Genomic DNA, 16,414 nt, shown 5'->3' with positions numbered 1-16,414 from the left:
TCTGCTCGGTCCTCCACACAGCTTTACTCGAACCCCGAGCGCTGCCCAAACAGGAAGCTTGGTCATCCGCTCTGCAACTTCTTCCTGCTAGAAAGGCCTCCACTCCGCATCACCAGGTCAGTTTGTCTCTGCGAAGTCCCTCAGAGGTAAAGCTGTACACAATAGGGCTCACCAGAACTTGGCTTTTTCAAGTAGTTCTGAAGTGAAATCTTCCTAAATTTCAGTATCTTTAAAGTTCTACCGCACGTGAAATAATTTCTGTTGGCATTAGCCTGTTTCTAGCCAAATACAGTGAATTTAGTAGTAGTAGTAATTTTGACGTTTTTTTTTTTTTTTTTTGCTTTTTCATTGTTTTGTTTTTGTTTGTTTTTAAAAAAAAAAATTTATCATGTTTTTGGGCCTGTTTTGCTGCGTTTTATCCTGGTTTTCATTGCTATTTTGATGTGCTTTTTTTAAGCTACTAGGTTTTGGGTCAATCCAAAGTGGGGAAAATGTGCACGGTTCAGGCCGGGGTTAAATCGTTAACCTGCTAACGGTTATTACAATCAAAAGCATGCCAATTCTTCATGATAATAGCTCATGCACATTTCTGTCTTTGTTGCAGGAGAGGATTGGGCGGGTCTATATATGCCTTTTCAGATTATGAAAAGGACATTCATTTCCACGTACCCAGTGAATGTATTACCCTCCAGCGTCTGATGGGAAGCGCTGCTTCGCTTCTGGTATCGACGACGAAACCAGTGTCTGCAGTGGAGTTGAATGAGCGAGACACAGTTTCACCTCAAAGATTTCACTTCTACCGAGTGATAAAGACTGCTGTAAAGTCCTAAATTGTTTCTTGTCACTGATCATTTCTTGTCGTTTTGACTCTCACCGGAATAGCTTGAGTATAGTTTCATGATGGCCATAAGCCAACAGCCCAATTGCGAGAGTTGTGTCTACTGTAGCCTAAAGGAGGAGCTGTCCACTTCAGCACCACCACAGAACGATATGTGAGTTTCAGAGAGTCCGTGTCAGTCACTGCAAATTGATTCAGTGTGTTGGGCATGGGGATCAAACAGTGAAAGCCAAACGGTTAGGCTAGTCTACAAATGCACTACTTCAACTGGACTAATTCAAGATCGTTCTCCTACAACAGTGTATTTTCTCCCTTAAACCATGGACTAAACATCGCCTATTCATAATTTTCAGTCAAAAGCATGTAGTTATTACGTGATCAAAGTTCTTTGGAAAACACGCCGACCCTAAGGTCCGGGTTTTAAATCCGGGTAGAGTCACAAAAGCACAAGATTGCTGCAATAAACATATTTCTGACATGTAAGTCATTTAGGGCATTTGCTGTTTGTCTTGCTTTGAGACTTGGCCTTGCTCGTTAGCTTTCTGGGACTGATTCGAGTGACACTCGAATCTTTTCCTACTGCACAACAGCCTGGGACCGAAATCATCACATGGATTTGTGGACCAATCACAGATCGAGGAGGGACGGCAAGACGATGGCGCGCTATTCGACATATGGAAGCTTGCCATTTGTTTAGGGATAAAAATAAAATAAAGTTTTATTACGGATCCAACATGAACAGACGCGACTTCATCTTTCGATCAAGCTTCTGTTCTAAATAGTTTAGAACAGAAGCTTACATGATACGGGTACATGATACGTCATTGGATACGATGATATGATTGGCTATGGCTACGTGCAGACACACATGATAGACATTTGTTGTGCCTAATAAACGGCTATGGACAATGGTAAATCACGCCTCTCCTACAAGAAAATAGGTGTGTTTAAGATGAGCCAGGCGGGCTCAGGGGCTGCTGGCTCATCTTAAATACACCTATTGAATTGGTAGTCCCCAGACTAAATATCACTTGTGATTTTAGTCTGGCGTTAGCCAGGCTAGGCATTTACAGCAAGGAGCAAGCTTTAAAGTAATAACGGACTTATTAGCGCCAATGTTGACGTTTTTTTTCTTCTTTGCCCTCTTAGGGAGCTGTGCTGCTGTGTGTCCTTAAAATATCTAAAGTCTCGTACTGTACATTTTTATGCTGTATTTCATTTTATTTCAAAACTGTAAATCCAAATTATCCTATGAGTAAATAGCAACCAAATAATTATATTAGAGAATTCGGTATTAATTAAATGTTGTATATGCTATTTTATGTTTGATTGAGATGAGCAACCTGCGTGCTAGGAGCTGTGCTGCTGTGTGTCCTGTCACTGTTTTTCCGGACCTGGCATTAAAACGCAGTAGCCAGTTCTCCAGTGTCTCTGTGTGACCATCCAAAACACGCTACACATAGAAAACTGAAGAAGGGGACAGTACATTACCCATAGATAGTTCAGTGGCTTCTTTTGATCTGGAATCATCTAAGAGTGGTTTGCAATCCCTGTTAATTAGCTATTTCACATCTCTGTGAAGAGGTCAAATCATTTTCTACATGATACCATAGAATCTACTATTTTCATTTGTTTTTTTGCTTAATTGTTTGTCATCCATTATTTTATTTGATAATAGTTAACTTACAGGTGGTTGGGCCCTACTGTCTGTGACTGATTGAGGGCTACCACCCACCCTCAACAGGCCACTCTACACTCTGGCTTTTTAACGCAGCTCACTAGATAAGGTGTATAATTTGGGAATGTCATTATCATAATAACGACAATAAATTGTGGATATGCAGCTAAAACCTCCTTGTTTGCCAGTGCTACAAATAAGTCTGCTGATAGTATGTTGACAATTGTAACTACATTAGGATAAAAGTTAACTCACAAACATGTACAGGTATATAGTTGTGTTTTGAAAAACTGATACAGAATACTCAGGAAGGATTGTTTATCTGATGTAAATGTAAAGTCTAACTGTAACATCACGAAATGCGAATGTAATTCACATTAACAAGGAGTAGGCACGTACTTCTGTCTACTCTCTTTGAGCTTCCTTTGTATGATTATGTCATTTAGAGAAAAAAAAAAGTTAAATATAAACTACTACTACTACTACTACTACTTGTTGTGGCGCATTTAAAAGTCGGAAGAACGTGCTGGCTATGTGCAGGTGACTGTGAGAAGAAATAAAGGTAACAGAGTATTGCAGATGTCCAGTCGGATATGCCAATCCATTTATGTAGGCAACAACAAAAAAAGATGATATGAATAGAACTTAGTTTTGGTAATTGATTCAACACACACAGCACACGCACAGTCAAAACCATTGGCAGAGACTGTAGGAGTAGGATGCAGTCATACTGAATTTTATTATATTATGTTATATTATATTATCTTGTATTATACAGTATTATATTTAAGGGAAAATGGCTGTTGAATTAAAAGTGAAGGGAAACAAATTAAAGGACATCATATCACGATTTTGGTTCCTACTTGCTTGTGTTTCACGTCGGTCATATTTTGGTGACGGGCAATTCGTTTCTTCCGGTCGCTGTCAAACATGTGAGGAGAGGAGATGTCTTCTCCAGCTCCAGATTTGGTGCTGGTGGGTTTGTGTGACGGAGAGCTCGACTCTATGCGGCATCACCCCACTTTTATGACCAGTAAAGTGGGCGGACAGCCGGATGTCCCGTCTCGGCTGTTACGACACTTTCCCTGCTGTAGTCGGTGTGCATCAGCCTTGGTCCACGTTGTCCAGGTCTACTGTCCACTGGAGGGCTCGCCCTATCACCGGACTCTGCACCTTTTCGCCTGCCCAGGAGAAGCATGCTGCGGTCGTTCGGAGTGCTGGAGCGTCCTCCGCTCCCAGTGTTTGGAGGCGGACACTACCTGCCGCCCTAGGCCGCAGCAAGAGCAGCCTCTGTCGGCTACAGACTGGTGTGACTCCGCGGATGACTGGGGTATTGAGCAGCAACAGGGAGACGATGGATGGGGAGAAAACGCGATGAAGCAAACTAAACATGAAACGGCCCAAAATGGGACTAAAGGTAGAACTTCAAAGACTAATTTGTCAATTTCTTTTTTGTAAATATATTTGTCTGAATGCTGAAGATGGAATGCAATAATCAATCTGCCTTTTAAATCTACATCTAAAGTTGATCTATTCTTTCCACTTTTTGTTCTAATTTACAGCAGAAGACCCAGCCACAGTTGATGTGGAAATGAGCAGTAAACTCAAGGAGTTACAACTAGGACCGTCTGAGAATGCCCCTCCTTGCTTTTGTCCATACTTCATCAGCGTTGTGGAGGAGTCAGATCTATTTGGAGAGGATCGTGAATTGGCCCATGCCCATGAACTGCTTAGAGACTACGAAAAGAGAGAGGGCATTGCAGTGAGGGAGCTAGACTGCGACGAAGACGGGGGTGGCGGGCAAGAAAGATATGAAAAGACTAAAGTTAAACATGGTGATGCCGTTTTTGCGAGATTTATGAAGATGATTTCTATTTGTCCTGAACAGATTTTGCGTTACTACCGCGGCGGTAAGCCCCTATTCATCTCTGAACCACCCGCTAACATGCCCCAAGTGGTTTCAGCGTGCGCTTCTTGTGGAGGTCCCAGGACATTTGAGCTACAGCTGATGCCTGCTTTGGTCAGTCTTCTTCGAGGTGAAAGCTCAGAGTTACAGCTGGAGTTTGGGACCGTTTTGGTTTATACCTGCCGCAGTAGCTGTTGGACGTCCGGCACAAACAAGGCTGTGGAGGAGTTCTGCTATGTTCAGAGCGACCCGGACCAGCAACTGTTTAAATGAGTAAACAATAAAGACCCAACTTATCCAGTGTTTCTTGCCCTTTTTTCAGTGTTAGCTTGAGTGTAGCTTGTTTGGCCTGATGGTACTTGGAAGATCATGTATTTTATGATGTGGTGCTTAGTTCTAATACGTATTTACCCCCCGTTTCACTCGGGATTAAAGTACAATTCCAGTTTCATTCTCAAAAATCAATAACACAGTGGAGCGCACAGTGTCGTCTTATTTTAATTCAACCTGTTATACATTTCCTAGGATTCAGTGTCACACCAAAATCGGGTTGAACAACAGCAGTAAAAGTCATTCTTTAAAGCAAATATGTAAACTGTACAGAGGCGAAAACTTCAACTTTAAAATGAAAAATATCAGCTGCAGGCATTATCTTGACCACTTTCAGCGTATCAAAAATAGATTTAAAAGGCCAATAAATAAACTCTTTTTTTTTGTATTTCTACACAACTTCAGAAATGATTGTAAGGTGACGTGATTTTCAGCCCTTTGGTTAACAAGCTTCGTCAAATTCAGTCACTTTGGTAAAACTTTGGTTGGTCAATGAGGTATAGCTATGTTCCTGAGAGAGTGAGTGGTTGGATGGATGCAGAAGTCCGTTTCAGATATTTGTCGAAGGGTAGATGGATTCGAGGCACTTTTTAGGTCACTTGGTGCAAACTAGTTGGTTGTAATGTGCAGACGTGGGGTCATTTAGTGAGGGGCTCCACAGGCGTCTTTGGACTTGTGGTGATCCCATTCAAACAGCTGGAACGTATCGAACTGGGACGGGAGCGGGCCGAGACCACTGATGTCGCGGTCGATAATCTCATTCACTGCAACAGAAAGAGAAAAGATGCTGATTAAATCATTTTCTCTAACATTGCTTCACCCATACAGTTGCCAAAGTTAATGTATGTAGCGACAACTGCCCATTCTGCACCATCAGCTTCATCCGACAACTCACACAATACATTTCACATAGTAACCTCTTACGCCCCACCTTAAAGGGACTATAAAAAGTTTAAAAATAAGTAAGTAATTTTTTTTTCATTGCATTTGTGTCACTTTTTTGTTGCTCTTTTGCCACTTGCTCTTTAATGGCTTTTTTGTTGTTGTTGCACATTTTTCACGTTTTCATCACTTTTTTGTTGCACTTTAATGGCTTTTTGTTACTTTTTTGTTCCATTTGTTCAGATATTTTTGGCGCTTTTTTGTTACGTTTTCTTGTTTTTGTCACTTTTTTGATGCTTTTTTCAAAAAACCTTTAGATTTGGGCAATGCCAAACTGGAGAAAACTGTGCTCGATTCAAGTGGGGGTTAAGCGAAGCGATTCAAGTTTGAGTCTATAAACTGAATATTACAGCCATTTTTTAAAAGGCAGACGGTGAGTTCATTTTACCAGGTGTAGCCGCTTGAGGGCGCCATAGTACTAAAACTGTAGTGAAGTCGCCGGTCACGCGAACTGCAGGTGAGTTATTCACGTCAACTGTCGAAACAGTTTTACGAGAAGATAAACGAGGCCCATACTGTACTTTATGTCACATTGCCTTAATAATAACAGCAGCAGTAAAACTCGGGGTCATGTCTATTTATGGAGCAGCAAATGGCAGCATCTCCTCTGCATCTGTCTATTCATAGCCCTGAGTGAAATGTGAGATGAACTAAGCAACAGAGCGGACTATTGTAAACACAAACACAAGATCAGACCACCCCCTGTAAACAATTATATAAATAGAGTGGAGTGTGCTTTGAAATCAAGTTCACGCTGTGCATTAAGAAAACACCGTCCAGAACACAACAGGATTGTGTCTGATTGTATCAAATGTGAAGATTTCTGGGATTGATGGAACAATGAAACAAGATTCTGAAATGTCTAATACTAGAGTTATTGTCCGGCCTGCAGACTCTGCTGCAACTAATATTAACCGTGATCGGAGACACACACACACACATAACGCACACACATAACGCACACAGGGAGGGCCCCACATAAAAATATCCCAGAGCGGCCGAGCGTGGACCAGCTAACGGCTCACAGCTGCAAGACGCACATGGTAGCAGCAAACAAAGCCACTAGAGCGAAGCAAAAATTGGAATTATAATGAATGATCTATGGTGCATTAATAACGCATAATATGAAAAAAAAGATTTTTGTATATGAGATAATTGTATATGAGAAAATGAATGAGATTTTAACCTCAGGGATCATACCAGCGTACTTCATATACAAAGGAAGTACGCACAGTATGTTTCCAGTGTCTGACTTCATCCATAAACATCCTTTATTTGACCAAACTCACCATCATCCAGTGTGATTTCCTGGAGACCTAGGCACCCAAGACTGGGCTGGTCCTCTGGCTCCTGTTTGATATTTAGCACCTGCCTTGCGGTCAGGAGAACACGCCCCTGTTGGGGATCCGCTGGTGTCACCAAAGCTGCCCTGCTCAGAGACGGGGAGACACTGACCCTCGTACCCCCACTGGAGCTGGGCTGGAGTGGGACGGAGTAGCCTGCTGCCTGTGGGGGTATTACAGGAGGATGAGGGGTCACAGAGGAGGACTGTGGGTAATTTAGCGGCGCTTGAAGTGAGACTGGAACTTCAGGAGGCGCCGTAGAGGGGTGATGGAGACGAGGCGCGAGGTTTTGGAGTGGACCACAGCGAATCGGCAGCTCTCCGATGTTGTAATAAGACAAGTCAGGAGACGCTTGCGCGGAGAAGCCAGGTGCGCTGTGGGAAATGAGATCCAGCGCCTCCCAGCCCGTTTCCTGTTTGACCAGAGGAGGCAGGGCAGTGGTGGTTGTGCAGGCGGCAGTGGCGGTGGGGTGAGGGCGATGGGAGCCGGGTAAAAAAGTGAAGCTCTGCATTAGGCTCCTCCTCCTCTTTCCGTTTGAGACGTAGAACTGAACTTGGACTGGACCAGAGGGCTTCTTGATGTAAGGAGGGACTTGGACTACGATGCTCGACTAAAAAGAAAGATAAAAGTTACGGTAAAAATCAAGTAATCTAAATAATTCACAATTACAAATACAGAATTTCAAATATTGTAGAAAATAGATATCAGTCACTAAAGGGCTGGTCAGAATTAAGAAATGTAACTCACCTCTGAACATTTCTCTGATACAATTCTGGCCTCCATTTCCCACTGTGTCCTCCCATCTGATAAAAAAGAATCACATGAAACAAGCTACTTTCATTTGTATTGTGCAGAATTTCATGAAACTGGTGTCAGGAGTGATTTGTATACTAATTTAGGAGCCCTCTTGACGATATTCTGTTGAGTGGTTTCATACCTGGCCCTTTCTCGACGAACACGACTTTGGACTGAGTGGAGATGTTTGAACCGGTGATGACCATCTCCTCTCCTCCGTCTCCACAGCAACATGAGGGACTGAAGCTGTCCACGTGAGGGAGCTCTTGTCCCGAACGCTGAGCTGCAATACGACACAAGGGGTACATTATCAAACCATATTTACATCAAGGACAAGTGCTTCATTTGTTCATGGAAAGCAATTGCAAATGACTCTTGTTTTTCAGAGTCCAACTGAACTTCACACAAATTCTATCCAACTTTCCGACCCAAGTTTAGAAGGTAACTTGGATTTTAAAAGCCATGCTGCGTAACTACTGTGAAGAAATATATACATAATGGCAATACATGAGGAGTTTCTAGAATGTGATAGTATCTCTTCAGTGGCAGAGTTGCAACTTTCCCCACCACAAAATGTTTCCATCTAATCTTTGCTTTTCTTATCTAAGAAAAAATAGCTTCACACTCACACTAACTTCATCCTACAACATACTACTAAATCATTCATTTGGAGAAATCTTACAGCACTCGATGGGGGACGAGGTGGTCTGAAGCCACAGAATCTGTCCGTCTGCTTGAGGCAGGGCCACCCTGAACACGACTCGGACTCGGGTGTTTTTTCGCCCGATGTCCGTCTCTCCTTTTTTCAACTCGATGTCGGCGTTACGTAGTTTCAGGATCCCAGCACAGTCAATACTGGCAAAAAAAGAAGACAGTTATTAAAAATTAGCATTACATCAAATTCATGCAGCCCCAAAGAGTACTGCTCTGTTTCTTATTTTTCGGACATGTCCAGCTGGGCAATACCTCGCAGACATGTTGTTTTCGGGGAGAAGGGGGATCTCCAGGACTTTGCAGTTTCCCAAGAGTTTTTCCTGGCAGCTGGTGGTGACAGTTTTGCCCGTGACGCGGTGGACCTGGTAGAAAGAGTGAGGCCGGAGATACCGGTCGTCTGAAGTACCGATGAATAGCACCAGGCTAACGGGCTGCTCGCTGTAGCCACTCAGCTGTGCAGAAGAAGAACAAAGGAAAGAAATCACACTGGATGATGGCGAGTTTAGGTAAACAAAAGATGTTTAAGAAAAGCCTACGGAGAAGTGTGAACAAACATAGCGGCACAGTTCAGCTCACAGTTCATTCATTTATTCCATCTTTATAGGTTTTCTTTTAAGTCATTTCGATAGTTACTTTCATAAATAGTGCTTCAGACAGTGCATGAACATTACTGCTACTACAGCAAGTGAAACTATGACTTTTGAAACAACCAATAAGAATATTGCATCAAAACTATAGGTCACTTCTCAGCCTTCAACTCAAGTTTTTTTCAATACACCAACACTACTTTTGTAGCGAAGGCAGTAGTGGCAAAGCTAGATGGAAACGATTCGGCCATTTTATTAAATTATTCACTTAAAGAACAATGGGTATTAATCAGCATTACGGTAAATATATCCCTACAGCCCTTTTGATCACCACCAAAAACTCATACAGGCAAAGTGGACGATGTCAAATCCTGAAGGGCCCGAATATCAGCTGCAAATCCTGTATCGGCTGCACTTTACTAACTCTTCTTCTTGAACGCCGACTGTAACAAGTGAATTTCTCCTTTGTGAGATCAATAAAGGTTTATCTTATCTTAGAAAAACATGGATTTGCCAGGTTATTAGTACTTTGTGGTTTTTCCAAAATTCCACTCATTCGTCCAGCATCCTGTTAGACTTTCTGGATAACTGGAGCGTTATGGGTAACTTTGCCAGAGTACACCCTGGGCAGTGGAATTAGCTAATTTCCTGTGTGAACCAGCAGACCTCTCGTGCCCTTGTTGTGTTGAAGCCACAGACTGTGACCCAGAATAACTGCCCTGGTATCTGTTACAAGGCTCCGATGGGGTTTACTGTAGTCTCTCTCTTGTGTTTACCCACAGGAACAACAAATGGGACCACTTGAGATTTATCCATTTAAACAATATACAAGGACAAGTAAAAACAACAAAGGCCTTAAAGTTTCCAACTGAAGCTGAATCTACAGGGTAGTAGTTACACGTTGTAAAACATTTTTATTATGAGCTAACTTCAGCTTTGAACGCACTACACATGCCGAACTGTCTTGCATTTGATAGTAGCAAAAAAACAAACAGATTATTGGTAATAAAGGTTATTTTAGGCGCTAACCTAACCATATTAAACGCAACATTAACCATATCTTATTGTAAACACTGAAATTTGCTGTAGTTATAATATTTGAATTGATTGCAAATAAAATAAATATAATTTGTCCGCACTCACCTTGACCACAGGGTGTCCTCCAGAAGTTGCCTTTAAGGACCCTCTGCTGCCCTCGGTCTCGTAGTGAGCCCGATGGTAGGACTTGGGCTGCACTTCGAGTTTCAGCTCGAGGCCATTGAACTGACTCGGAAGAGGCCAGTCCAGAGGAGGAGGTGATGATGCACTGTGGGACAAACAGCAGAGTCAAACGACATCCTGGTTCTGGTCTAGATGACTGTTTGGAGTGATGGAGGTAATTTAAATGCTAGAGCAGCCGAGGCCCTGATGTTCCCCAGGGCTATGTATTGGGACTCCTGAAGTTGTGGTTGGGATATGGCAGCCACATGTTGCTGGTGATTGTTAAAATTTGGTACTTGAAACACACACATTGTTTGTAAAGTTGTTTCTTCTTTTGAATAATATACAGAATACTTAACACATGACTGAGAGTTTGTTTTAACTTACAGCAGCAGTACTAATTTCCTCCTAACTTTTTAAATGGAAATACATAGCACAATTGTGGAAAAATACGTAATTGTGATGGTTCTGACAAATATTGATAATGATTAGATATGGGCCTGACCTGAAGAGAGGAGTGCTTCCAGGTTTGGGCTTTTTCCAGCTGAAGTGAGAAGGCACTTGAAGAAATAGCTCCGCGAGTTCATCTTGGTGTGTCTCTTCTGCGGGGGAATCCTGAAAAGGCAGTGTACTTCTCCGCTCCTCCAGCCCTGGGTCAGCCTGCCCCGCCAGGAGCCCCAACTGCTGCTGCCCTGACGTCCGCCTGGTCTTTGATGGGACGTCCAGCTCTGTGTAGCTTGACATCAAGAGGGAGCCTAGAGCAGCAGCGGGGCTACCTACCCAGGTGTCATCAGTCACACTGCCCCGGGGAGAGGCACCCGGGGTGGGACTGGGGGAGTGGTGAGGGGAGGGTGAGCGGGCGCGGGCGCGGGGGTCGGAGCTGGCGTGACGTCTTTTACCATATGGGGAAGTCGGCCTAGACGAGGGTCTGCAAAACAGGACGACAAAAACAAAAATTATTGAAAAAAATAAAAATAATTGTGAGCAGCATAAGGACGTATTTGGCTTTAACAATAATTTGAAGATTTTATTGGTGTCTTATCCACTAAATTAGAAAAAAAGGAACAAAGAAAGACCATCTGGAGGCCTCAGAGGGTCTAAAGGGACCTTGTAGTATTAGTACCTTGATGTGGGTCGTCGGTTCAGCCAGCTCTCCTCAGTGACACTGGTTCGAGGTGAGTGGCAGGGTGACCCCAGTGGAGACTGGTGAGGAGACAGGGCTGGACTGAAGGCCATAGGATGCTGGTACTTTTGCTGCCAGAGCTCCACACCAAACGCCCCTCCGCCGCAGCCCGGAGACCCCAAGGGCGATCCCAAAGCCAACCGGGCGGCGTCCTGCAACTCCCCCTCCACGTCGTCATAAACACAGGAAAACGACTCACAAGATGACAAATCGGACATCCAGCTACGGGACGACAGGCTGCTACACGGGCTGGGGCAGAGGGCTTGGTCTCGGTAGCACGCATCCATGGGGAGATAGAGCTGATCCCGCGACCAAGAAGTATCCAAAAATCCTCCCTCGGCTCCTCTGACATCCTGGTTCTGGTCTAGATGACTGTTGGGAGCGATGGAGGTGATTTGAATGCTAGGGCAGTCAAAGGCCCTGAGGTTCCCCTGGGCTACATACTGGGACCCCTGAAGTTGTGCTTGTGGTTGGGATATGGCGGCCACATGTTGCTGGTAATTGTTTAAATTTGGGACTTGGAAATCCAGAGTCTGTGTGGAAGTTGGATTACCCCTCACATCGAGACCTGGAAGATGAAATAAAATGTAAAGTAGATGATTTGAATGCCAAACAGTACGCTTAGGAAAATATACAGACACGAGCTAAATAAAACCAATATAAAGACCTACATGTTAGTCAGTTTGAGGGAAAAGCAACAGTACAAAGAGACTGGAATCGTACTTTGGACTTGATTATAGGGCAATTGTCCGACCCATCCTTCAATAAGTGCCTCAGGCCAACCTACTTGGGTGTTGTTCTGTCCCACACGTAAAAGGTTTTTTTGTTGGGCGCAACTTAAAGGATACATTAACAGCCAGTACGCTTTGTTACTAAACATAATAGATTAATTTGCCGTTGTCTTGGTTTAGTTTTCTTCTGTTGTTGTTCTACTCTGCACCAAAACCCTCTCTCAAGCACTTTGCTGTTTGAATTTGAATGTGTTTTGTCTTTGCTCCATTTTGTCAAACAAGTTATCACAAACCAACCAAACCTACACTTTACAGGCGCCGACAATGGTTACTTCACACACTGTCCTTCCTTTCCGCTCACACCTAAAACGTTGTTCAAAAAGGCGTCAAGTTTACAATGATGAACTCCTGGCTCTTTTAAGTCTCTTCCTGTTAACCGTACAAGAGTCTAAAAGTAAGTTTCAAAGTCAGTAATGATGCAACAGCAGCCAAACAAAAAAACAAAAAACCAGCAGATGGCACGAAGTACTTTAACTTTTTTTCTTTTTTGGGACCAGGAAGTAAAACCAGCTGGTGGCAAAGTGTGTCTGAGCTAAAGCCACAGTTTCAACCACAAAAATGCATTTAATGAATTGTTTCTGGCACAGGTCAAATAAAAGAGCACTTGAAATGATCCCAGACGTGTCGGTCACATTTAGGGGCTGAGTTTGAGGGCATTTTGTCAAATGAGGAAAAGCAACTATTTTTGTTCTAACATTTGTTGAATAGAATGGAATATAGTCAATTTGTTGTTTCTGGATTTCATAGAAGAATTAAAAAATCGAGGGGCATAAGGGGGGGCAGAACACTTTTTGTGCAAGAGTGAGGAGACAAATTATAATTATCATTGAACTAAACTTTCAACTACTTCTTCTACTAAAACAGATGTCCTAAGTGTGCACTGTCAAGGTCCCAAGAGATAATTTACATTCCTAAGTCAAATGTTTTAATTGATTTATTTTATTTTATTTTATAAGTTAAATTACCTGAATGTACATAGCATCTTTTACACCATGATAATGTTATTAGGGCAGACTAAATACATGCTTAATACTGACATAAACTGATATCTTTTTGAGGAAGGAAATGCAGTCTTATGTCACATTCATGACCAGAACTGATCTGTTCAGATAAGAGATCTCTACACTGACATGAACAGACTCACTTTTCAGAAAACATTTTAGTAGTTTAAAAATAATTACAATAGTTTTTCAATGCTCGCGCTGTCCCGTGTGTCGGTCAGTTGTTTGTATTCTGATACATTTTGAAAGTTCGCCTAAATTTAACACAGAGCAGCTCAGAGACAGCTGGAAGTGTCACCTCGAGAAACTACAATAACCTACTTCCGCCAGAGGTTTTCGAAATAAGAGCCCAATGGCAGGGTCGTCAGTGGACATAGTTAATTACGTAATACTAATGAATGCTTCACTGTTGTAACATTATTGAACACCATTGTAATAGGCCTAGTGATCACTGATGTTACCCTCAAATTGTGTTTTGTTTCATTCACACATTTGAGTAAAATAAAACGCAGAAGCGGGACTTTTATGGTTTGTTTTTCATCTTTCTTTTAGCTTTTACAAATAACTAACTTTTACTAATAGCCAGTTTCTATTTTAATGATGGGTTTATTTGGAAAGACCAAATAAAATTCAACACAGGTGCACTGACACTGTAGTATATTGAAGTGCATTCGAGTTCTTTTGTCAGGGTTCAGTGAGTACATGAACACCTGTGCCACAACTGTCCACTCTCTCTAGAGAGGTAAGAAATAAAGCCTTATGAAAGATATGAGAGCATGGAAGGAAACCAACCACAAACATTTGACCTGAGGGCTTGGATTATTTCAAAATTATTACAAAAAAATGTAAGCTTAACGCTGAATTCAAAGTTACTAAAAGGTGTGCAAGGTTACATTATGTTTCTATGGCATTATATGTAACGTTAGATGATTAACCAGCTTTTCAAAACAAATGCTTTAAAAGCTCCACAAAAAAGGGAAAAAAAGCTCAATCAAGATACAAAACTTTTTTATGTTATTTTATACAGCCTTCTTGTTTACAAACACACCCTACATAGCTTACATAGCATAGTAGTAGTAGTAATGGTAATGGTAATAGTAGTAGTAGTAGTAATAGTAGTAGTAGTAGTAGTAGCAGTATTAGTAGTACATTTGGCATTGCAATTCGTAGATTTTGCAACAATTCGTAGCTTTTATTGTGAAAGCCACTTCCTGTCTTGCAGCCTCGTTTTGACATCAACTTTACAGACTTGACAGTTCGCTAACAAACTGTCCTCTGGCTTAAAACGACACGTACCTGTTGGCTGTCTGCCGTCCTCCTCAAAAATCAGTCTGAAGTCCAGCTCCTCCGCGCAGTTTGCTGTGGACATTGGACTTTTGAGACGTAAAAAAGTCCGTAAAAGAAGCGTCAAAGCGAGCCGTGCGCCTCTATCGTCAGACCGGCCATCGCAAAAGAGAACTCTGCTCAAAAACTGCCTTTAACGCTACACAAGTTGTAAATCCACACAGACGAGAGCATACGATTGGGTTTGGGACGAGGCGGATTCTTCAAAAGTGTCCCATAACGGAATAAAAGCGTTTGTTTTCGGTGTTTGTGCGCAGTAGTGCCGCCGTAGTTAACTACTCCAGGTTGATCCTCGTGCCACGTTCAAGCTCTCACCGGGAAAACGAGACGAGGCCAACTTTGGGGCTGTTGCTGAACGATTACTGTTAAGTGACAGCTTGTAATACACAGTCACTTAAAATCGTTTTTAATAATAAATAATAAAATATGAAATAAAATAATACAAATATGAATAACAATGACTTAAATGTCTTTATATACTCCATAAAAATTGTGAAGGATTCCTGGGAGCATGTTATTTACCAGTAGCTAAGTAGTCAGAGGAAATATGGATTCAGGAATGGTCTGTAATCTGCAGATTAAAAATAGTTGCTCACTAATTCATTTATGAGCTTTATTGACATCTGCATTATTCATAATGGAACAATAATTGAAAAAGTTAATGGTAAAGCGAAGCAGAACAATTGTTCACATGTGATCTTTACACCGACACAACTGTTATTATTAAATCCAAATTTAATTCATAAACTCTATCTTCAGTTATAAATTATATTTTCCGAGAGTAAGTGAACATGCCATTACGCAAAGTGCTGACGTCACAGCGCTGGGTGTTATTTGATATCAGGTTCAGTTCAGGACTTTTTTTGAGCAGAGTTCACAAAAGCCAAGGTGCGACTGTTAACAGCTTTTTTTAGATTCAGAATGAAGGAAAAAAAACTATTCCAAACATAAGTCACAATATTCTGATGATCACGACTTCTGATGAGCTTTGAGAGTGTACTTATTAAGTGAATAGCTGTTACAATTATTGGAGAGTTGCCAACAAAAAGTGACTTAAGACACACACCCCAGTAATATCAGAGTATATATTTTTAATGGAATGCGGCGTGTGTGTAGATTCTAAAATAAATCTTGACGTCATTGCCTTCCAGAAAATAAATATAAAATTCAGAAAATCATCTATTTTAATTATAATAATGGCATTATATAATTAACTTTCCCATAGCCTTCAATACAATTTCTGGAATATATCTCACTTAAGATTCATAAAGGTCAAAGCTGGGACCATGAGCGACCATAGCATCATAATTAACACAAACAAACCAGTCTTAAGTTATTGAGACATACTGCTTCCTGTTCACATATACAGTTTAAGAAAAGTCATTAAACATGTGAAAGCCTTTCACAAACAGAAGAGACAATCAGCAATATTTTAATTTAAAATAAAAACGACAACAAAAAACTTCTCCATCCATGTTTAGAAATTTGTGGTAAATATTTCAATGTTCTTCTTTTGTATCACACAACTTTGCCAGTTCATTACCCAATGCACCAATAAGTTCAATTAAAAAAATATATGAAATTTGATTTGTTGAATGTGGCTCAGGACAAACCCAACACCTGAACACAATTTCATTGCACATTTTGTACAATAATAAATAAAGCACTAAAAAGATGAATCCACCCACCCGTTGCTGTAATGCAGATTAAATTTTCACTTGTCCTTGATGCTATTGGTGAAACATATTTCATATAGGTTTCC

The 16,414-nt window shown here is 41.6% G+C and overlaps 2 protein-coding genes across 3 annotated transcripts; one reads left to right on the top strand and one right to left on the bottom strand.

Moving 5' to 3' along the window:
* The first annotated feature begins 3,429 nt into the window (after positions 1-3,429).
* On the top strand, positions 3,430-4,709 carry pdcd2l (programmed cell death 2-like). 2 transcript variants are annotated; one of them, XM_079567982.1, is made up of 2 exons: positions 3,430-3,933; positions 4,082-4,709. In XM_079567982.1, the coding sequence occupies exons 1-2, from the start codon at positions 3,462-3,464 to the stop codon at positions 4,693-4,695; spliced, it is 1,086 nt and encodes a 361-aa protein (XP_079424108.1). In that variant the 5' UTR covers positions 3,430-3,461; the 3' UTR covers positions 4,696-4,709. The 2 variants fall into 2 exon arrangements, with proteins under 2 accessions (XP_079424108.1, XP_079424107.1); XM_079567981.1 differs by having other exon boundaries at positions 4,079-4,709.
* A 305-nt stretch (positions 4,710-5,014) lies between these two features.
* nfatc3b (nuclear factor of activated T cells 3b) lies at positions 5,015-14,979 on the bottom strand. The gene is made up of 10 exons (XM_079568556.1): positions 14,605-14,979; positions 11,457-12,084; positions 10,839-11,261; positions 10,277-10,439; positions 8,799-8,998; positions 8,515-8,687; positions 7,975-8,115; positions 7,785-7,840; positions 6,984-7,647; positions 5,015-5,516 (listed from the first exon to the last, which is right to left on the bottom strand). The coding sequence occupies exons 1-10, from the start codon at positions 14,675-14,677 to the stop codon at positions 5,395-5,397; spliced, it is 2,643 nt and encodes an 880-aa protein (XP_079424682.1). The 5' UTR covers positions 14,678-14,979; the 3' UTR covers positions 5,015-5,394.
* Positions 14,980-16,414: the final 1,435 nt, after the last annotated feature.

This window comes from Gobius niger, assembly GCF_951799975.1.
Source record: "Gobius niger genome assembly, chromosome: 12".
Taxonomy (NCBI): domain Eukaryota; kingdom Metazoa; phylum Chordata; class Actinopteri; order Gobiiformes; family Gobiidae; genus Gobius; species Gobius niger.
Note: the sequence above shows the minus strand (reverse complement) of the source record. Positions and strands in the feature narration are given on the sequence as shown.

Coding starts and splice junctions, on each gene's coding strand:
- nfatc3b (XM_079568556.1), bottom strand. CDS start 14,677: ATGTCCACAGCAAACTGCGCGGAGGAGCTGGACTTCAGACTGATTTTT. Junction 8,116..8,514: donor CTCGTCCCCCATCGAGTGCT/GTAAGATTTCTC, acceptor GTCGTATTGCAG/CTCAGCGTTCGGGACAAGAG. Junction 7,841..7,974: donor GTTCGTCGAGAAAGGGCCAG/GTATGAAACCAC, acceptor CTTTTTTATCAG/ATGGGAGGACACAGTGGGAA.
- pdcd2l (XM_079567981.1), top strand. CDS start 3,462: ATGTCTTCTCCAGCTCCAGATTTGGTGCTGGTGGGTTTGTGTGACGGA. Junction 3,934..4,078: donor GGCCCAAAATGGGACTAAAG/GTAGAACTTCAA, acceptor TCTAATTTACAG/CAGAAGACCCAGCCACAGTT.